This window comes from Salvelinus fontinalis, chromosome 31 (assembly GCF_029448725.1).
Source record: "Salvelinus fontinalis isolate EN_2023a chromosome 31, ASM2944872v1, whole genome shotgun sequence".
Lineage (NCBI taxonomy): Eukaryota > Metazoa > Chordata > Actinopteri > Salmoniformes > Salmonidae > Salvelinus > Salvelinus fontinalis.
In genome coordinates, this window is record NC_074695.1 from 18747288 (window position 1) to 18769028 (window position 21741).

The 21741-nt window shown below is 43.3% G+C and overlaps 2 protein-coding genes and 1 long non-coding RNA gene across 9 annotated transcripts in view; 2 read left to right on the forward strand and 1 right to left on the reverse strand.

Moving 5' to 3' along the window:
* The first annotated feature begins 168 nt into the window (after positions 1-168).
* Positions 169-7654, forward strand: LOC129829729 (probable Bax inhibitor 1). Its single transcript, XM_055891613.1, has 10 exons — positions 169-306; positions 480-566; positions 1156-1264; positions 3982-4102; positions 4380-4428; positions 4553-4650; positions 4867-4946; positions 5092-5192; positions 5311-5386; positions 5498-7654. The coding sequence occupies exons 2-10, from the start codon at positions 511-513 to the stop codon at positions 5519-5521; spliced, it is 714 nt and encodes a 237-aa protein (XP_055747588.1). The 5' UTR covers positions 169-306; positions 480-510; the 3' UTR covers positions 5522-7654.
* Positions 1271-3796, forward strand: LOC129829730 (uncharacterized). Its single transcript, XR_008755442.1, has 2 exons — positions 1271-2966; positions 3144-3796. It is a non-coding gene; the product is annotated as an uncharacterized LOC129829730 (long non-coding RNA).
* Positions 6431-21741, reverse strand: part of LOC129829727 (nck-associated protein 5-like) — a 26436-nt gene continuing 11125 nt past the window's right edge. For 5 of the 7 annotated variants that reach the window (XM_055891604.1, XM_055891607.1, XM_055891606.1 and 2 more), the window contains 10 exons: positions 20393-20500; positions 20140-20259; positions 19831-19929; positions 16850-19516; positions 16271-16683; positions 15778-15892; positions 15575-15650; positions 15111-15404; positions 8622-8770; positions 6431-8479 (listed from right to left, as the gene is read on the reverse strand). In XM_055891604.1, coding sequence (XP_055747579.1) covers positions 8216-8479; positions 8622-8770; positions 15111-15404; positions 15575-15650; positions 15778-15892; positions 16271-16683; positions 16850-19516; positions 19831-19929; positions 20140-20259; positions 20393-20500 — 4305 coding nt within the window. In that variant the 3' untranslated portion in view covers positions 6431-8215. Of the gene's footprint in view, positions 8480-8621; positions 8771-13904; positions 14548-15110; positions 15405-15574; positions 15651-15777; positions 15893-16270; positions 16684-16849; positions 19517-19830; positions 19930-20139; positions 20260-20392; positions 20501-21741 lie in introns of those variants that run through there. The other 2 variants (XM_055891610.1, XM_055891611.1) reach the window with 2 other exon arrangements.

Genomic DNA, 21741 nt, shown 5'->3' on the forward strand with positions numbered 1-21741 from the left:
TTTTCATAATTTGGGCTATCTGGCATCCTTAGGACGTCCATACCCTAAACCCTAACTTTAACCATTTTAAATGTCAACTTCGATGCGGGTATGGACGTCCCAAGGATTCCGGATGGCACCGACAATAGAATAAATGTCAATGAGATTTCCAGATTTTTTGCAATGTGATGATGTCACTACGTTGCGACGCTCGATCGAATGACACGTACAGTTAGTAAACAAGGATAGATAGAAAGTTGTTGTAGAAGGAAATAAAAGACAAGGAATAAAGCTAGCTGGCTAACTACTGTGCCAAGTACGTTTATGGTATGTATTACTATTTTATTCGTTAACGTTTTATGCTGTTTTAGCTAACGTAACTTCTTGAGTTACAATTCTGGCTAAGTAATGTTAGCTAGCTAGTGTAGCTAGTTAACTAACGAACAGTCAATAATCGTTGGTTACGTTAAAATTAATCTTTGTAATTTCCTTGTTTTTAGATCTGCCAAGATCTCAGAAACCTGTCTCAATATGAACGTGTTTGACCGCAGCATCAAATTGGATGTTCTCCTCAAGTTCTCCCAAATGTAAGCAGAACTCTTCTGTCAAATTTCTAATGCAGATAATAATGCTCTGAGCCATACCAATAAATTAATCTGTCATTTTCAATGGGAATAAATGAAACATAGTGGATAGAACAAGTAGGGAGCTGGGCAGAGCCAAGCACGAGCTAGCGAGGTCGTATTGGCGCGTTCTAGCATGCATTTGCATATTTCCTTTCGCAAAAAATAATTATGTGAAGTGCGTGTGTAATGACTCAATTCGCCCATACACTCCTAAAGAACGTACATTTTTTAAACTTTGACAAAGGGTCACGTCTACAAAACTTGGTGCACTTTTTCGTTTTGCCAAAAGAACTATATTGAGATCTGGCTTTACTTTGATGAGAAAATCAGCTGAATGCCAGCCCAGTTCCATCTCGCTCGATACTCTCAAACTGCCAGACACTGACTGGACTTCCTCTCCTCGCCATATTTGGTGGGAAATGGAAATTCCAACTGGATGCTTCAGATTTATACATCCGGTGAAACATCCGACACCTTGTTCTATCTGTCCATACTTATGGTAGCTAGCTAAATGACAAACATGACATGGTTAACACAATGTTTTTCCCAGTTCCCAATCTACCCAGTTACACCTGAAGAATGTCTACTCCAGTTTGGCAGTTTGCATGTTCGTGGCTGCAGCAGGCTCCTACGTCCATGTTGTCACACGGCTCTTTCAGGTAAACAGTAAGCACACTACCCGATAATAGACACACATTGGTAAATACTCGGTACAGGGTGCACGGTTTGGTACGCACTGCGAACCAAACAATATATGAATCATATATTATAGCTAGGAAAATATATATCATTGTAAAAAATATATTATTGCATAAACCAATGGCGTTAAATTAACGTGGGAAAAATATCCACATAGTCATAAAGTTGTTATAGTTGTCTGCAGCTCAGTTCATTACCGTTAGTTATTTCACTCCAGCGCGAACAGAGCTGAGAGACCGTCGTAGCAGAATTTCGCTTATGAAGGAATTAGAAGCTAGTTAAATACAAAGGAGCAACATGGCAAGCTTTGGCGAGCCAGAACTAGAAGACGCCCCAGTATCATGCAGGTCTGCCGTCTGGGAATATTTCAGTATCCCTGTAAACAATAACGGGGATTGCCCGACGAGTGGCGGATAAAACTTCTACAACATGTAGGCTCTGTTCATTGCTAATAGCATATTCGAGTGGCAATACGAGTAACATGACTACTCATTTGCGCCGACATCACCCCGAAGTGCCAATCGGTGGGACTAGGCGAAAAAATTAAACGGCAACCACTTGTTCCCACACAGGCCGCTGGCAACAATATGCGTCTAACTCCGTTAGGGCTACAGAAATCAACGCGGCGATATCAAAATTCATAGCGGCAGATATGATACCCTTCTCTGTGGTAGAGAATGCGAGGTTCAGAAACATGTTTAAATTGGTCGAGCCGCGCTTCACTATTCCTTCCCCGTACACATTTTGCCCAGACATTAATACCTGCCTTATACAAAAGAACAACTTGAGAGCGAGTTGTCAGAAACGAGGTCTGTTGCTCTAACAACAGACAGTTGGACGTCTTGAGCTACCTTACTGTAACGGCTCATTTCATTATGGCAGAGTGAGAGATAAAAAGCCATGTCCTTCAAACATGTCCCCTTGAGAGTAGTCACACCAGTGAAAACTTGGGGGAAGAGCTGAGGGAAGTAGTTGCAGTGTGGAAGTTGGAGAGGGATAATGTAATGATTCCTGTGACCACTGACGAGGCTAGAAATATTATAAATGCAATTGCACTAGCTGGATTGGGGCCACAGATAGGATGCTTTGCTCACGTTATTAATCTAGCATCTCAAAAAGCAGTGTCACCTCCTGTTTTCAAGACAAAACAGGAGATGCTGGAGCTGCCAAATCACAAACTAATCCAAGATGCCACTACTTGATGGAATTCAAGCCATGACATGGTTGAGAGATACCTTGAGCAGAAAGTCACAGTGTATTCTACACTGACTGATCAAGCTGTGAGGAAGAATGTCAAAGATACGGTGACTTTGTATGAAAATTACCTAAGATTAGCAGAGGAAGTTATCAAAGTGTGCAAACCTCTCAAAACAGTCACAATGCTTATATGCACTGAGAGCATTCCATCAGTTTCCAGTCTATAAAAACAATGATCCTGAAATCAATGGTGGCATCTGATGAAGATGAACCCGCAGTAAGGGATGTCAAGACTGCTATCAGAGTTAACCTGGAGCCTAGTATGCTGACCCTGGTGTCCAAGACTTCTTACACAAGAGCACCGCTTTGGATCCCTAGTTCAAGTCCCTGGTGCATCTGGATGCTGCTGCTCATCTGAGAGTCTACAATGAACTCACAGCAGAGATTGTGACCAATATACAACAGGTATTGTATTTATTTTCTTAATGTGACATTTATTATTTTATTAATTAGTGATTTAACAATTAATTATGAAGTAATAATTGTAATTGTCATAGTGTCTGATATATATATTTATAACAACAAATCATATTTTTAAAGCCACTTCAGAGATAGTAATTTTCATCTAATTTAATTCTGCAGGGCTAAGCCACAGATAACACAGGAGCCAACCCCTCTCCAGAGACGTTCTCCTCCAGAAAAGAAGACTGCCATGGCTGACCTTTTTGGGGAGTTGTTCACGATCCAGGAGCAGGGAACCAATTCAAAGGTCAAGGTCATAGAGGAGGTGACCTCATACAGGGAAGTGGACTGTATTCCCCTGGATGCTGATCCACTTACATGGTGGAAGACCAAAGAATTAATATACCCTAATTTTGCCATGTTAGCAAGGCGCTACCTGGCTGTGCTTTGGACATCTGTCCCTAGCGAGAGGGTATTCTCCACAGCGGCTGACATTTTCACAGTAAGCCGATCTGTGCTCACTGCAGATAATGTGGATCGACTAATCTTAAAGAAAAACTTGAAAATCTAATAAAAATGTTTTTTGTTTTGTTTTTTCTCAAGTAATGTCTCAAGTGGTCCTATTTAGTTTAAGGCACTGCTATGTGACTTAATTTTGATATATGCTGCTGGACTATGCACTCTTGTTGAAGTTATATTTTAAATGACTATTTTTTTTCATGTTATAAGGCAAGCACTGCTGTTTTTTTTTGTCCCTTTGTTTCCATATTCTCCTGGGAATTCAAACTACCCTGTTTACTACTATAATAAATGGAAAATCTAAATACAAATTACATATTTCTCAGGCATTTATTTTGGCGATGTATCGAACCATGACACCACTATACCGTATCGTACCGAACCGTGAGTTTTGTGAACCGTTTCACCCCTAGTAAATATAGTAACGTTCAGATAGATTTTAGGCAATGGTGAAGCTATAACTACTAAAAATACTACTGGCTTTATCCTATTCCTCTAGGGTGGTTTGCTGACTCTTCTGGGTTCCCTGGGCATGGTGGTTTGGTTGTCCATGACACCACACAACCCAGAGACCGAGAAGAAGAGACTGGCTATCCTTGCAGGGTTTGCTTTCTTCACAGGTAAACTCAGGGCTTTAGACAGCCAATTTTGGCTGTTATTGAATGTTAATTTGTCAGTCATTGGAGAAAGAAAACCTCATTATAAAACAGGTTGTTTGAATCCTGGATGCTGATTGGTTGATAGCAGGGAGTTAGTTATTCACCACAATCCCCGGGTAATGCCTGTTAACAGTTCAATTTTAAATGATCAATGCGCATCCACTGTCCCATGGCACAGCCAGGCAATTCATCAACTTTGTCTCCCCTGCAGTCAAATTGACTTTGTTTTTCTCACCAGGTGTTGGTCTTGGACCAGCAATGGACTTTGTCATCATCATTAACCCAAGGTAGAACATCTAAGCCTATGTGATATTAAATATTGTTGGAAATAATTTCTTAGGAATATTTGTTATTCAATTGAGTCAAGAAGACTCCTTAAATTGTGTGTCTATCTATCTGGTCTCTCTCTAGCATCATTGTGACAGCCTTCCTTGGAACCTCAATCATCTTTGTCTGCTTCACTCTCAGTGCCCTGTTTGCAAAGCGCAGGAGCTTCCTCTTCCTAGGAGGTACAAAGATGTAATACGCTATTCAGTAGCATAGTTATTTATCTGTTCTGGTCATAATATCTTAACTTACTTGAATAAACCCTTTTGCTCCTTGAGAAGCACAAGTCATTCACAAATTTCACAGAATTTGTGTTAATTTAGTCAAGATATAACCCCCCAAAAATCTTGAAACTGTGTGATTTTTTTTCCTCTTTGACATGTTCGTTGTCTTCTCAGGTACTCTGATGTCTGGTTTGTCTGTCTTGTTCCTGGTGTCTGTGGTGAACATGTTCTTTGGATCAGCGATACTCTTCAAGGTAGCCTAAATATTTATAGAGCCATCTCTTATGACTTGGATATGAAGTGATTCCACTCATAAATTTGGAAGTGTGTAATATAATTGTGTGAGGAGGTCTCAGCAAGGTGACTCAGATATAACATGGCTCTTCTCTTCACTAACAGGCTCACATGTACCTGGGGCTGGTCATTATGTGTGGCTTTGTTCTGTTCGACACTCAGCTCATCATTGAGAAAGCAGAGAATGGAGACAAGGACTACATCTGGTAAAGCTTTATAGCATTTCACCAAATAAGCAGTTGTAAAACTTTTTACTTGCTGATGTATTAGAATGAAAGATAATATAAAGTCAATTAAATTAAGTCATTGTTTTTCTTTTGAAAGGCATTGCGTGGACCTGTTCCTCGACTTTGTGACCATTTTTAGAAAACTCATGATTCTCCTTGCCATGAATGAGAAGGTAATTTGTTTATTTTCCCCCAAAGACAGAATATTAATCTCATGTAATGTTTACTTTTTCTCATACTAGCAAATTTCACAATAGGCAAATGGTAATATTTTATATTTTCAGGACAAGAAGAAAGAAAAGAAGTAGATTAAAAAAATACAGTTGAAGTTTCAAATGAAAAATTATCTGTGACAAGGAACAGAACCAGCAACAAAGCCTCTGTCTGCAGTGCTGTTGGTGCTTTTACTATTTGTCGTTCTTGGTTACTTTTTGTCCTTTGATTTGAGCTTGCAAGAGGTTATGATAAGGTTGTATTTTAGTCTACTGCTGCAGTGAGAATGCTTGTCCTGTAGGGGGAGTGGTTGTTCTATGAAGGTCTACATAACAGAACTGAACTCTTTGTGCCATAAAAAAAAAAAAAGATTTTCAGAAGGCTGTTTGAGCTTTTGGAGATTAATCATAGTTTTATGTTGTTCTAATATTTGATTTGTTAATGCTATTCCTCTAATCTGTTTAGTTTATGGAAGGGATGTGACAGACATCCTGACCCGTTATGTCTTTATCAAATCACATTTTATTTGTCACATGCGCCGAATACAACCTTACCGTGAAATGCTTACTTACAAGCCCTTAGCCCTTAACCAACAATGCAGTTCAATAAATAGTTAAGAAAATATTTACTAAATACAATAAAAAAGTAACAGTAACGAGGCTATATATATCTTGGGGTACTGGTCCCGAGTCACAACTTCTCATTTTCCTCTTATTTACTACTTCACTGTGTTACGTTGAAGAAGAACGTATTGGTAATTCGGCTGACCTTTCATGAAGATGTACAATTGCACTTTATGGTCAGCTTGTGCGCCACAAAAAGGACTGGTCAAGGCTGTAGAATAGATGGATCAACTGTCGATGCGTTCTCTCGTAAGATTTTTGTTATCTGAAAAGGCCTACTTTGAAAAACATACTTTACCAGTGATAACTTTGAATACATTTATCAAATTAGGTTAACTAAATGCAGTTTTCATTGCAGATATACATTTCAAGAGCAAGGTACATGGTGTAATTTTATTTTATTTGTGCTTCAGTGAGAACACATGAACAAGAAATAATCAAAAACCTTTTTAAAAGAATGTTGACATCTTAGCTGTTCAAGATTATGACATCCAAAGTTAAACAATCTATTTTAGCCAGGTGACTGCATTTACAAGTTAACAAATAAAATGAACAATTACAAATATGCAGTTGATTTAACTTAAAAATAAATACATCATTAATTGGACAATATTATTGCTGGCGTATTACCTTCAAAGAATGGTCAGCTAAACTAAACGCTTTCTTGGCAGTTAGAGAAAATCTTAACACCATCACCAAATAATTTTACATAAAATTAAATGTATTCAATAGTGAAAAATGAACCTCAAGATGAAGCATTCAGTACATTGGATGTACTGATAAAGAGAAGGATTTATTGGTATTATTGGTAATGAGTCCTTGCACGTTCAGTGTTCGAGCGCTCTGTAGGTGAAGGTTTGAGTAAGACATTCAATTTCAACATAAAATTATTTTTTTGTGTGGGAATGTTCGATATTGTCATCATATGTATTACCTAGTACTAAGCGATTAACTGAAATGTTAGTTATTTTTGTTTTCAAATGGACTGACATCCGTTGAATTATTTGAATTCCATTTAGTTGTTTTCTGACCTCAATGCGCACATTGCGCAGTTTCTCTAGAGATAAATCAGATCAAGCCCGAATTGTGCAATGTAGTAGGGAGTTGTAGAATATTGACCTGTTGGAAACTACATAATTTCGCGCTGAAACCGTGGTAATTAACTACAATGACCATAATCGATTGCGCAGCTACTTGTCAGGTCTGCTTCTTTTAGGCATGCTACCTTAGGTTAGTGTGAGGCAGACAGAAGAATGCGCGATAGGGATAGAAAGCACTTGCTTCGTGAGGTGTCTGTACCCAACAATACATTATCTAAGTGATTGATAGTTGGTATTAAGCGGTCATAAAAATATGCCTTATTTATTTTGAATAACATCTAAAATAGGGATTTTGTCAGAGCATAGGCAGCAGCTCAATAGAGATGAGATGACTTGGAATGGAATAATAACGTAATATACACAACTGAAATATTTTATTAAATGAATGTGAATAAATGGTGCAGTAATGTGCAGTCACTGACAAATGTAACTACCATCATTGGACTTTAATTGTTTTATTCTGTGTTACAGCATTTAATTAGCAAAATAAATAATCGAAATCAAACTGGTATTCTTTTTTAGTAATTGAACCGAAAAGACCTCAAAGCCCTAATCGCTCAGCACACTATTTCCATAATTCTACAATTATATAAATAGCTATTTTGGTTAGCAGTGTGTTCAGTTTGTCCAATTCTCTCCTGTCATAAAACAGTGTTATTGTGAATAGTCTATCCTTTGGGTTGTAGTTATCCTGAGGAGAGGTTTGTCTTTCCAGTTAACCTTGAAACATACAGTAGCTGGTGAAAAAGCAAACATGAAAGTCTTAAGGGGACACCATCTTATCACAGTCCCTATTCCTCTAAGGATGGTCAGCATCACTTGTACCCTTTTCACACTACTGAGACAAACTAAGCTGGGTCGGACCAAGCTATATCCATCTGGCCTGGTTACGCATCCGCCATAGTAGCTAGAACCATTCTGGAAAGAACAATGTTAAAAGAACATTTAGGAATTGAAGACAGCCCAATATGGTTCAGGTTGGTACGATAGTGTGAAATGGGTATATCTTAGCACAGTCCATATTCCACTAAGGTGGGTCAGTCGGCACCATAGTAAGATCTGCAAGTCATCCTTGGCTGCCACAGGAAGAGAGGCTGTCGTAGAGAGAGTCACTGAGGGACTCGGGGGTCTCTAGGACCTGGGGGCGGCTAGGGGAGAGGGCCTCCTCAGGCCTCTCCCTCACCAGCTCCAGGCCCGTCTCCTGGCCAAGGCTCATCTCTGGGGCACTGGGCGTACTGTGGATCTTCCCCCGTCGGCTCAGCCCTGTCTGGGCCGGCACCGGCAGACTGCTGGGGTCTATGTTACGAGATCCAGATGTACCACAGGCCTTCTATAAGGTAGAGAGAGGGAAGGAGAAGAGAGACTCAATAGTAAAACGTCACAAATCCACAAGAAATTTGTAATAATCCTATTATAAATTACATATTACAAATGCAAATGGTTAGTCTGAAATTATCATGCTTTCAACCAACCCCTCTGAATGGGGATCCATAGGGGGCCGTCTCCACCTCTTCTTCCACGGCCAGGTACATCTCAGTGGGCCCTGCAGGGGTCTTCAGGTTGGGGAAGGTCCAGGTCTTGGAGCGGGGGGACAGCATGTGAGCTTCATAGGCTTCTGTGTCTGTAAAGGTTACAAAATACATTTTATTCAGGATTATACTCAATGAAAGTCCATACATAAAGTACATTGTTAATGCATAAAAGTAATTTCACGGATAAATTTGCTTTTTTAAACCAAATTTATCTTTGATGTAAAAATGTTTTGAGAAACTTAGCCCAACCAGCGATTAACTTCCTCATCCTCGTTGTGCAGTATGGGGCTCTGAAAAAAACCATTAACAAATGCTGCAAAATCACCCAAATATGTCCTTTTAGAAACAGAAATGCTCTCAGTATAGTGATGCAGATCTTTCAATGTTGTACACATGAAATTGTGTCATTCCGGACTTTATCCGCAACATTATATTCCATTTTGTGCGACTTAAGCCATTTCCCCTATCCAGCTGTTCCATCTCAAAAATGACTCCACTATTATTGTAAAACCTGCCGACAAGGGAGGTGCAATAGTGATGCAGACTATGAAAATGAAATTCTAAGAACTCCGTGATTATGAATTTTACAAGACTCCCCAGGGATCCTACTAATCAATTAAAGTCTCTGATCCATGATAAACTGTCAAAGTTTTTGAATGAAGGGGAAATTGCAAAGACAGAATGAGTACATGCAAGTTGACTGCCAAACCACACCTGTCATATACACTCTCCCCAAAATTCACAAGAGCATGATGCCACCTATACCAGGCTGGCCCATTGTGAGTAGTAACAGATCTTTTGACAGAGAACATTTCTAACTTTGTAGACCATTTCATGAAACCCTGGGTGACCTCTCTCCCCACCTACACCAGAGACTTTATTTTATACATCTCCTGAAAGCTGTGGACAACATACCAGAAAATTCTATTCTGTGTACTTTTGACGTTACCAGTCTATATACTAACATCCCCCACCAGGGTGGCCTAGAGGCCCTCAAGTTCTTCCCCCTAATGCTCTACCCAGCACCAACTGTATTGTGGACTTGGCTGAACTGGTACTAACCTCCAACAATTTTCTCTTCAGAAGATACTTTTTCTTACAGACCAAAGTAACAGCAATTCCCCCCCCCCCCCCCCTGAGGTTAATATCCTACTTCCGGCGCCGACCGAGATGGCCGCCTCACTTTGCGTTCCTTGGAAAATATGCAGTATTTTGTTTTTTTATGTGTTATTCCTTACATTGGTACCCCAGGTAATCTTAGGTTTCATTACATACAGTCGGGAGGAACTACTGAATATAAGAGCAACGTCAACTCACCATCGATCCAACCAGGAATATGACTTTCCCGAAACGGATCCAGTGTTTTGCCTTCCACCCAATACAATGGATCTGATCCCAGCCGGCGACCCTATGCGATGCCGTAAAAGGGGCAAACGTAGCGGTCTCCTGGTCAGGCTTCGGAGACGGGCACATCGCGCTCCACTCCCTAGCATACTACTCGCCAATGTCCAGTCTCTTGACAATAAGGTTGATGAAATCCGAGCACAGGTAACATTCCAGAGAGACATCAGAGATTGTAACGTTCTCTGCTTCACGGAAACATGGCTAACTCAAGAGACGCTAACGGAGTCGGTGCAGCCAGCTGGTTTCTTCACGCATCGCGCCGACAGAAACATACATCTTTCTGGTAAGAAGAGGGGGGGGGGGGGTGTATGCCTTATGATTAACGAGACGTGGTGTGATCATAACAACATACAGGAACTCAAGTCATTCTGTTCACCTCATCTAGAACTCCTCACAATCAAATGTCGACCACATTATCTACCAAGGGAATTCTCTTCGATTGTAATCACAGCCGTATATATTCCCCCCCAAGCAGACACATCGATGGCCCTGAACGAACTTTATGTGACTCTTTGTAAACTAGAAACTACACACCCTGAGGCTGCATTCATCGTAGCTGGGGATTTTAACAAGGCTAATCTGAAAACAAAACTCCCTAAATTCTATCAGCATATCGATTGTGCTACCAGGGCTGGTAAAACCTTGGATCATTGTTATACTAACTTCCGCGACGCATATAAGGCCCTCCCCCGCCCTCCTTTCGGAAAAGCTGACCACGCCTCCATTTTGTTGCTTCCAGCCTACAAACAGAAACTAAAACAACAAGCTCCCTCGCTCAGGTCTGTTCAACGCTGGTCCGACCAATCTGATTCCACGCTTCAAGACTGCTTCGATCACGCGGATTGGAATATGTTCCGCATTGCGTCCAACAACAACATTGACGAATATGCTGATTCGGTAAGCGAGTTCATTAGAAAGTGCATTGACGATGTCGTACCCACAGCAACGATTAAAACATTCCCATACCAGAAACCGTGGATTGACGGCAGCATTCGCGTGAAACTGAAAGCGCGAACCACTGCTTTTAACCAGGGCAAGGTGACCGGAAACATGACCGAATACAAACAGTGTAGCTATTCTCTCCGCAAGGCAATCAAACAAGCTTAGTCCCAGTACAGAGACAAAATAGAGTCGCAATTCAACAGCTCAGACACAAGAGGTATGTGGCAGGGTCTACAGTCAATCACGGATTACAAAAAGAAAACCAGCCCCGTCGCGGACCAGGATGTCTTGCTCCCAGACAGGCTAAATAACTTTTTTGCTCGCTTTGAGGACAATACAGTGCCACTGACACGGCCCGCTACCAAAACCTGCGGGCTCTCCTTCACTGCAGCCGAGGTGAGTAAAACATTTAAACGTGTTAACCCTCGCAAGGCTGCAGGCCCAGACGGCATTCCCAGACGCGTCCTCAGAGCATGCGCAGACCAGCTGGCTGGTGTGTTTACGGACATATTCAATCAATCCTTATCCCAGTCTGCTGTTCCCACATGCCTCAAGAGGGCCACCATTGTTCCTGTTCCCAAGAAAGCTCAGGTAACTGAGCTAAACGACTACCGCCCCGTAGCACTCACTTCCGTCATCATGAAGTGCTTTGAGAGACTAGTCAAGGACCATATCACCCCCACCCTACCGGACACCCTAGACCCACTCCAATTTGCTTACCGACCCAATAGGTCCACAGACGACGCAATCGCAACCACACTGCACACTGCCCTAACCCATCTGGACAAGAGGAATACCTATGTGAGAATGCTGTTCATCGACTACACCTCAGCATTTAACACCATAGTACCCTCCAAACTCGTCATCAAGCTCGAGACCCTGGGTCTCGACCCCGCCCTGTGCAACTGGGTCCTGGACTTCCTGACGGGCCGCCCCCAGGTGGTGAGGGTAGGTAACAACATCTCCACCCCGCTGATCCTCAACACTGGGGCCCCACAAGGGTGTGTTCTGAGCCCTCTCCTGTACTCCCTGTTCACCTACGACTGCGTGGCCATGCACGCCTCCAACTCAATCATCAAGTTTGCGGATGACACTACAGTGGTAGGCTTGATTACCAACAACGACAAGACGGCCTACAGGGAGGAGGTGAGGGCCCTCGGAGTGTGGTGTCAGGAAAATAACCTCACACTCAACGTCAACAAAACAAAGGAGATGATTGTGGACTTCAGGAAACAGCAGAGGGAGCACCCCCCTATCCACATCGACGGGTCAGTAGTGGAGAAGGTGGAAAGTTTTAAGTTCCTCGGTGTACACATCACGGACAAACTGAATTGGTCCACCCACACAGACAGCGTTGTGAAGAAGGCGCAGCAGTGCCTCTTCAACCTCACGAGGCTGAAGAAATTCGGCTTGTCACCAAAAGCACTCACAAACTTCTACAGATGCACAATCGAGAGCATCCTGTCGGGCTGTATCACCGCCTGGTACGGCAACTGCTCCGCCCACAACCGTAAGGCTCTCCAGAGGGTAGTGAGGTCTGCACAACGCATCACCGGTGGGCAAACTACCTGCCCTCCAGGACACCTACACCACCCAATGTCACAGGAAGGCCATAAAGATCATCAAGGACAACAACCACCCAAGCCACTGCATGTTCACCCCGCTATCATCCAGAAGGCGAGGTCAGTACAGGTGCATCAAAGCAGGGACCGAGAGACTGAAAAACAGCTTCTATCTCAAGGCCATCAGACTGTTAAACAGCCACCACTAACATTTAGCGGCCGCTGCCAACATACTGACTCAACTCCAGCCACTTTAATAATGGGAATTGATGGAAATTATGTAAAAATGTACCACTAGCCACTTTAAACAATGCCACTTAATATAATGTTTACATACCCTACATTACTCATCTCATATGTATATGTATATACTGTACTCTATATCATCTATTGCATCTTTCTATCTTTATGTAATACATGTATCACTAGCCACTTTAAACTATGCCACTTTATGTTTACATACCCTACATTACTCATCTCATATGTATATACTGTACTCTATACCATCTACTGCATCTTGCCTATGCCGTTCTGTACCATCACTCATTCATATATCTTTATGTACATATTCTTTATCCCTTTACACTTGTGTGTTTAAGGTAGTAGATGTGCAATTGTTAGGTTAGATTACTTGTTGGTTATTACTGCATTGTCGGAACTAGAAGCACAAGCATTTCGCTACACTCGCATTAACATCTGCTAACCATGTGTATGTGACAAATAAAATTTTATTTTATTTGAGCACTGTGGCTCCTAATTATACTAACCTACAGTGCATTCCGAAAGTATTCAGACCCCTTGACTTTTTCCACATTTTGTTACGTTACAGCCTTATTCGAATTAAATTGTTTTTTTTCCCTCATCAATTTACACACTACACCATAATGACAAAGCAAAAACAGTTTTTTAGAAAAACAGTTTTTAACAAATATCAAATTTATGTAGGTATTCAGACCCTTTACTCTGTACTTTGTTGAAGCACCTTTGGCAGCGATTACAGCCTCGAGCCTTCTTAGGTATGACACTACAAGCTTGGCACACATGTATTTGGGGAGTTTTCTCCATTCTCTGCAGATCCTCTCAAGCTCTGTTAGGTTGGATGGGGAGCGTCACTGCACAGCTATTTTCAGGTCTCTCAAGGACATTCAGAGACTTGTCCCGAAGCCACTCCTGCGTTGTCTTGTCTGTGTGCTTAGGGTCATTGTCCTGTTAGAAGGTGAACCTTCGCCACAGTCTGAGGTCCTGAGAGCTCTGGAGCAGGTTTTCATCAAGGATCTCTCTGTACTTTGCTCCGGTCATCTTTGCCTCGATCCTGACTAGTCTCCCAGTCCCTGCTGCTGAAAAACATCCCCACAGCATGATGCTGCCACCATGCTTCACCGTAAGGATGGTGCCGGGTTCCTCCAGACTTGATTCTTGGCATTCAGGCCAATGAGTTCAATCTTGGCTTCATCAGACCAGAGACTTGTTTCTCATGGTCTGAGAGTCCTTTAAGTGCCTTTTACTGAAGAGTGGCTTCCGTCTGGCCATTCTACCATAAAGGCCTGATTGGTGGAGTGCTGCAGAGATGGTTGTCCTTCTGGAAGGTTCTCTGAATGCCAAGAGTGTGCAAAGCTGTCATCAAGGTAAGGGATGGCTACTTTGAAGTATCTCAAATATAATATATTTTTGATTTGTTTAACACTTTTTTTGATTACTACATGATTCCATATGTGTTATTTCATAGTTGATGTCTTCACTATTATTTTTACTATTTTCTACATTGTAAAATAAAGAAAAACCTTGGAATGAGTAGGTGTTCAAACTTTTGACTAGTACTGTACATTGTTTATATATTGAATGTTGATATTGTGAACCGATATTATATATTTTTACCTCCTGTTTCAGGAAGTGATGTCACTCAGCACTGCCCCTATATATAGGACCTTCCACCTGGGATATGGATGCCTGATGAAGACCTAAGGGTCGAAACAGAAAACTATCACCTGGGAGCATGAACAGCAGTGTGCAGTGTTTTCCTTTTTATTTTTAATTTTTTGTGTAGCCTGCTGCTAGAATTGACAGAGAGGTATTGCTCGAGTCACAACTAAATGGAATATAACATTGAGGATAAAATTCAGAATAACACAATTTGATGTGTACAACATCTAAAGACCTGCATCACTATAATGAGAGCTCTTCAGTTTCTTAAAGGATGTATTTGGGTATTTTTGGAGCCTACGTTCATGTTTTTTCAGAGCCCCCGTACTGCACAATGAGGATGAGGAAAGTGAATCGCTGTTTGGAGTATGTTTCTCAAAAACAAGTGAAGTCATACAAAAAAAAAAGGTTCTGGGCCCTTCTAAAACATGGCATTTACATCAAAAATAGAGATTTGGTTGTAAAAAAGCTCCAGTTTTTCTTCATTATACCAAATCATCGGATTGCTATTCGTATTACGGGTATATGTTTGATTTAGAGAATTGTGATGTACAGTATTTGATATTATGAACTTATGTATACAGTATTTCTCATATTGTACCTTCATGAATGACCCCAGCTGTTTGCCTGGGCATGCCTTTCCCCTCCAGTACAGACCCGTACATTACCGGGGCAGTCAACTCTCTGTGAGATGTATAGCACTGCTCCATGGATGAGGGCTCTCTGTCCAGGGTCCTAGCCCTCCTCCCTGCCCGGCCAGGAGAACCAGAGGAGCCATGCTCAGCTCCAGCCCCCCTCACCTTAGACAGGTTTCTCCCAGGCGTACCACTACAGTAGTTAGGCAGAGGGAAGGTGCCAATACCACTGTCCAGGGTGTAGGTGGAAGCACCAGAAGCTAGGAGAGAGAGAACAGGGACAATCAGTGTATGTCCCTTCATGTCTCACAGACTGATTCAATTCAAAACCTTCTCTAATTTGATTATTGATTAGATTTGGTAAGGATTAACACAATCTGAGATTATCAATGCCTCCATGAAAAATTATTAATCTGATCAGGTTTCTTACCTGCGAAGTGATGAGAGTGAACTGGGTCAGCTAAATTCTCATCTGAGGGGACGTTGCTGATCAGATGTTCTGAACCCTGAGTAAGTAAAAAAACATTTCTCAAAACGCACATTTACACATACACAGAATAAAGTGGAAATACTCACCTCCATTCACACACAGAATAAAGAAAAATATTAAATCGCAATTAATCTGTAGTTTACCTTCTGCATGTCCTCCCCGCTGGGGGTGTGTCTGCTGAACGGTCTGGAGGTCTTACAGTCAAAGGAGAGGCGTCTCTGAGCCACACTGATGCCACTGAAGTCCTTCCCATCCACCCTGTAGTCACACAGACAACACAGAGGTAAGATGTTGTTCAAAAGAGGAAAGGCAACAAACATTTTACTTTATCTTTGCACAAAATTCACATTTTAGATTAAGATTGATTAAAGACATACTCCAGCGATTTAAAAAAAACGGCAAACTTCATGGAGTTAGTCTGATGATGCCCTCTGATGTCATCGGCCTCCCCCTTGCTTGAGGCACAATAGAGGAGCAATAGAGAACAAAAGAGGAACAGCCCCCCCCTTCAGATAGTGCTTGGTGATAGTTAATTAAAAAGATATCAACTTAAGTTGTTTTACTTCAAACAAAAGCAATACAAAACAATCCTAACTGACTAAACATAGAATCCCATAGCTTATATCTATTCCTCACCTGTTCAGTAGCTGCTGCATGAAGTTGTCTGAGCGCGCTCCCCTGTACATCACAGCCAGTTGGCCCTGTGATTGGTCCATCACCACCTCACAGGAGTGGCCCCTTCCAGATCGGTCCATCCCGACCCCCCCAACCCCGTTCACGTAGGCCCTCTCCTCCTCCAGAGCTCTCCTCAGACCCTCCGCCTTCTCCATCAGCATCGAGATATTTAGGCTCTCCACCCCCACCCCCTCTCCTTTAGACTTAGACCCCGCCATTTTGGAAGGGATATTCAGCCTCCACTCTCCACCTTTCTTCTCGTCTTTGACCTTAGGTGGTATGTCTGGTTTGCGGCTGAGAGCTGGGAGTTTGCTCTTCTTCAGGCCAAACCAGCTGGCGATCCCATTAGAGGCCTTCAGTTTGACCTCAGTAACCTGTTCAAAGTCTTTATTTATCAAATTGCTGACAGCAAACACTGTGAAATACTTTATACTTGATATTAACATAAACAAATTCCAGCTCCAGAAAAAATTTGACATGTCACTAATAAATAATGCATATTTTTTTTTTATATATCACAGAAAAAACAAACATTTATACCTGTCCTCTGTCCTGTTCTGCCAGCTTCAGCATGTTCTCCTCGATACCCTTCATCACCTTCTCCTCAATGGCTGACGTGGGGCCAAGTGTGGGGCTGGAGACAATAGGGACAAGGTGTCTCTTCTCCTCCTGCTGCTGTGGTTCTGACATTGGCATTGGGAGTGGGGGAGGAAGGCTGTCACCGTGCACTGGGGTGTTTCTCTTGTTTGCGTTGAGTTTGCTCCTGTCCTCTGAATTGGAGGAGTACCGGGGAACCAGGGCTGGGGCCTCCAGGGTGGGCCTCCCAGTTCCAGCTGAGGGAGCCAGGCCCTGGCATGGTTTAGACGGGGACTTAGGAGGGACCTTGCTGGGGCTGCTGGTGCTGTAAGGGATGCTGGGTGCAGGTTGTTTACCATGGTAAGACAGGTTCAGAGAAGCCGGGCATTTCATGTTGTTGCGTAAAACTATGGGAGTGTCAGTGTTTGGCGACGGGAGGCCCAGTTTACCTTTGGGGCTGTCCGTCTTAGCCACACCCACTCTGGATGAGAGCGTCTCCAGTTCTGCCTTGGCGACTGAAGAGCCAAAGACAGACTTAGCTGCTGAATCGTAGGACTGACAGCCACCAGGGAAATTCAAAGCAACGCTACCAGGAATACCTTTAAGCTTACCGTCCAGAGAGTCTGTATATTTCGAGTGTCTCTGCTCCTCTAAATTACCATCCACAGGGCTCTCCTCGGTCTTATTCCTGTCATCGTTAAAATAGACTATACTCTCCTCACTCTGAGGCTCTGGCTTGTCTGCTGGCAGGAGCACATTGACTTGTAAATCCTCTGAGCTCCTCAGCTTGCCAAGTGCAGCCAGCCTGTCTTTGAATGTGTGACTAGACTCGGTTGGCTGCCTCCCTGGCCCTGCTACCCCAGAAGGCCTCTTGGGAATGGACGAGGGATCATGTCTCTTGGCTGGGAGAACTGGAGGCTGGGACTGGGAGAGATCACAGTTCTGTATTGTGGCCTCTCTAGTATCCTGGTCCTGTGATCCTCTGTCTTTAATGCTGGCGTAGTGAGCTGGGATGCCCTGAGACTGAGCTGCTCTGAAGGCAGAGGGGTTGGGCAGACTGTGGTGGCCGTGCCAGACTGGGCTCTCTGTGTTGCCATCCTGATCGGACGAAGATGAGGAGGATGAGGAAGAGGATGAGGAGTCCGAAGCAGGGGACAAATGCTGCTGCTGGAGACTCAGGACATTGTCTTTCTGTAGTAGTGAATTCCTTTGCTTCCTGTCACTTCCTGTTATGGTATGAGAGAAAGATGATTTGTTTACATTCTCTGGGACCTTGGATTCTTCTACCTGAGCCGAGGTGGAAAGTTCCAACATGTTTTCGTAGTACGGGACCTTCTGCAAAGAGGCCCTGGGTGTTTGCGAAGTGCCAGGGGCCAGTGGATCGGGGACACCATTGCTGGTCTTGGGGGCCAAGAGGCTGCTGTAGCAAAGCTCCTTGGCTGGAGGGGAGCAGGCATGCTCAGGCTGAGGCGGGGAGGTGGGGGCTGAGGCTGAGTGCGTAGTGGCTGGGTAGGACTCGGATCTGGCGGGTGGAGGAGGAGGTTGCCTGGTCCTTTCTGTGGTGGCGGCTCTGCGTGAGGGGACAGGGGAGTGGTACACCTCATAGTTGTTAGTGCGACAGGGGATCTTCGACGTGCGGGTGAGCTGGGGGCTCAGACGGACAGGGCTGGCCCCTGCCTGGGTTCTCTCTGCCATTGTAGGGATCTTTAGGAACTTGAGGACCCTGGACGGGGAATTGATGGTAGCGGCTTTGACGTCGCTGAGACATGATGAAGGGATGGGGCTGAGGGCAACGTTGATTCTCCCAGAGAAATCCCCCTCCTCTGCTGGGCCACTGTCTTTCTCTGGAATAACTACATCACTCAACACGTTATCACTGTCATTGGAAGAGAAGAGAAACCCATTGGTTTCCAGCTCACAGTATGCTAGCTGAGGGTTGTCCTTCACTCCAGGGACAGGCAGCTGGGAGGTAAACAAACTACCATCCTCATCAGACTTCCCTTTAAGACGGCTCTCCTTCTCTGTGTCCTGGACCTGCCCAGTCTTTAATCCAGCCTCTGGGCCCTGATTGGCTGGACTAGTCTGATCTACAACTGTGATTGACAAGAAAGAGTTAGGACCTGCTGGTTGCTGGTGGTCATTCATTGTCTGTTGTTTCTCCACTGATGTGCTCTTGATGTGGCATTCACTGATAGCAGCTGTGGTGGATGTGCCTTTGACATTGTTCGGGGTCGAGTTGAGCTTTGCAGGACTACCACAAACATAGTTACATTTGACTGGACTGTCTGTGCTCTTTTTGAGGTGCGTAGGACATAACTGCCCTTCACCATTCATGTGCTGCTGTTGTTGCATGTCGGAATCTGAGCAGGAGCAGAGTGTCTGGTGCTTCTTACATAGGTCTCCAGCAGCCAGGACAGCCTCTGTGGACATCAGGACCTGGCTGTAGTCACAGAAGGTGATGCTGCCTGCAGAGGGGTGGAACTTGAGGGGGTCTGTCTCCTCCATCTTTCGAAGGACCTCCAGAATGTGTGCTTTCTTCTTGAAGAATGGGGACAGGGCATCCATGGATGCGGCTGGGCCTCTGGGGGGAGTTACTGGGGCCTGTGGCAGTGTGCGGTGAAACCCATTTCCCTGTGGAGAGAAAGATTGTCAGGTTGTTATTATAGAAGTGAGTGTGTTCTTAATAACCTTACTGGTTAAATACAAGGTAATAAACAAGTTTGAAATCACTTAATTCAATAACACTTCCAAGACTGCAGCCTCATTGTTAAACAGAGATTAGAAAGTGAAGGTCTCTTGAATACAATAGTGAAATAGAAAGAAAATGCCATTTCATCTGAGAAACCTTGGAACCCACTGAGTATGTCATGACAGCTAATGTTGGAGGAATGCTGGAGACTACAGCCATGTTTTAGGATTAAGTGCTAACAGTGCTCTGTCCACACCTTGGCTTGTGCGTCGCTCTGTGACTGTGACCCCACCTGCTTGTCAGAGACATTGTGCAGCAGCTGTGTATTGTATACTGGGAGGGGTCCTGGCTGCACCTGTAACATGAGATTCAATGCAATCATGTACACCACTTTAAGCACAGTATTGTTATAGGAATCTATACATTACAACAACATGAAGCAAGAGGTATAACAGCTGAGAGATTCATTTCAAATACTCAGCAGACATGGGTGTAGATGTAGAGCCTCCAATGCCATAGGAGTCTGCAGCCATGTCTCAGGGCAAATTGTGACGTTGCTTTATACCTGGTCCTGAGAGCTTGACTGGTTGGGTAGCTTCTGTTGGAAGAGCTCACACAACACTCTGTTCTGTCTCTCCAGGTCAAACACATGCATCTTCAGCTTGATGCACTCCTCTCGCAGATCCTGCAAAGACACACAGAACACACACACACAATGTATAGCACAACTATAAGTTAAACACGGTGACAACCCATGCCTTACTGCTTGTGGTTAAAAATTGTGTTTTGTCAATGGTGGGTTGTTTGTTGCAAATTACCTTTTGGTTGAGGAGGGCTTGGACCACATGGTTGGCCACCTCATCCAGACATCTCTCATATGCTTCTCTTTGACTCTCATTGGCCAACAAAAGAGCTGAGTTTTCTGCCTGGCAACAGGAAGACAATAAATTATTCATAAATGTTCAAATATTTTTCATATGTTAAAACAGAAATAAAAGCAAGGAGGACCAAGGCACTCTTTATATAATTAATTTATTTGTATGGCATGTTCAATAGAAACAAAGTTTTAAAAATCTGACGTGTTTCGGCTGCATGGCCTTCGTCACAGAGTACAAAGAAATAATACAATGGAGTCACGCAGGTTCCTCAACAAGAGAGGGAAAGGATGTGGAAGAAATCAAGACTATCCAACCACACGGAGTAGGACCAGAACAAGGCTGTGATCAACATTTCTGGAGAACCCCTCTCTGATGATTGTGTAAGGGTCTTGTCTAAAGGACTGTCCTTTGCCCCCACATACTCAAGTAATTAATTTAATACAAAGATTGACCTATTTCGTTTCTTCAGGAATCTACATCTGAAGGCCTGGTACAATCAAAACATCTCTCCAACGACAGACGCCAGTGTCTCAGGTCAGGCAGTTTCTGTTCCCTCAAAAACACCTTTTAAGCCCAAGTCCACCTTTTGTCCCATCGTCCAGAATGCCACACTAAATACATTTGCCAAGAAGGTGAATTTTGATGTGGAGAATCTGTTCAAGGGTAAAATTGACTCCAACCAAACAAGACAGGGAGGGATGCAGTTGAATCATTGTCCAAAAATGAACGGATTGTGGTTAAAAAAGCAGACAAAGGTGGCGCTACAGTAGTGTGGTGTAAAGACAAATGTGACAGAAGCCTACTGTCAATTAGACAACGATGAATTCTACCAATCTCTTACCTTCAACCCCACAGAAGACCTAAAAACGGAATTGAAAGTGATCCTCACAGAAGCTAAGGAGAATGGCTACATTTCAGACAATGAGTTCAAATTTATTTTCAATGGCAGTCCGCGTATGGCTTCTTTTTTACTTTCTTCCAAAAGTCCACAAAAATCTTGAAAACCCCCCAGGCAGACCAGTTATTAGTGGTAATGGAAGTCTGACAGACCCCATCTCTAAGTACATTGATTACTTTATTAAGCCTTTTCTGACGTCACTCCCAGCCTATCTTCAAGATACCACAGATGTGTAGAACAATATAGGTACAGCTTCCTTTTTAGTCACCATGGATGTGGAGTCTCTATACACCACCATTGAGCATCAACAAGGTTTGGCAGCGATGCACCATTTCTTGAGTACCCGACCTGAAACTGAGATGCCTCCTACAGAATTCATTGTCTTACTGAC

Coding starts and splice junctions, on each gene's coding strand:
- LOC129829729 (XM_055891613.1), top strand. CDS start 511: ATGAACGTGTTTGACCGCAGCATCAAATTGGATGTTCTCCTCAAGTTC. Junction 567..1,155: donor CTCCTCAAGTTCTCCCAAAT/GTAAGCAGAACT, acceptor TGTTTTTCCCAG/TTCCCAATCTACCCAGTTAC. Junction 1,265..3,981: donor TTGTCACACGGCTCTTTCAG/GTAAACAGTAAG, acceptor CTATTCCTCTAG/GGTGGTTTGCTGACTCTTCT.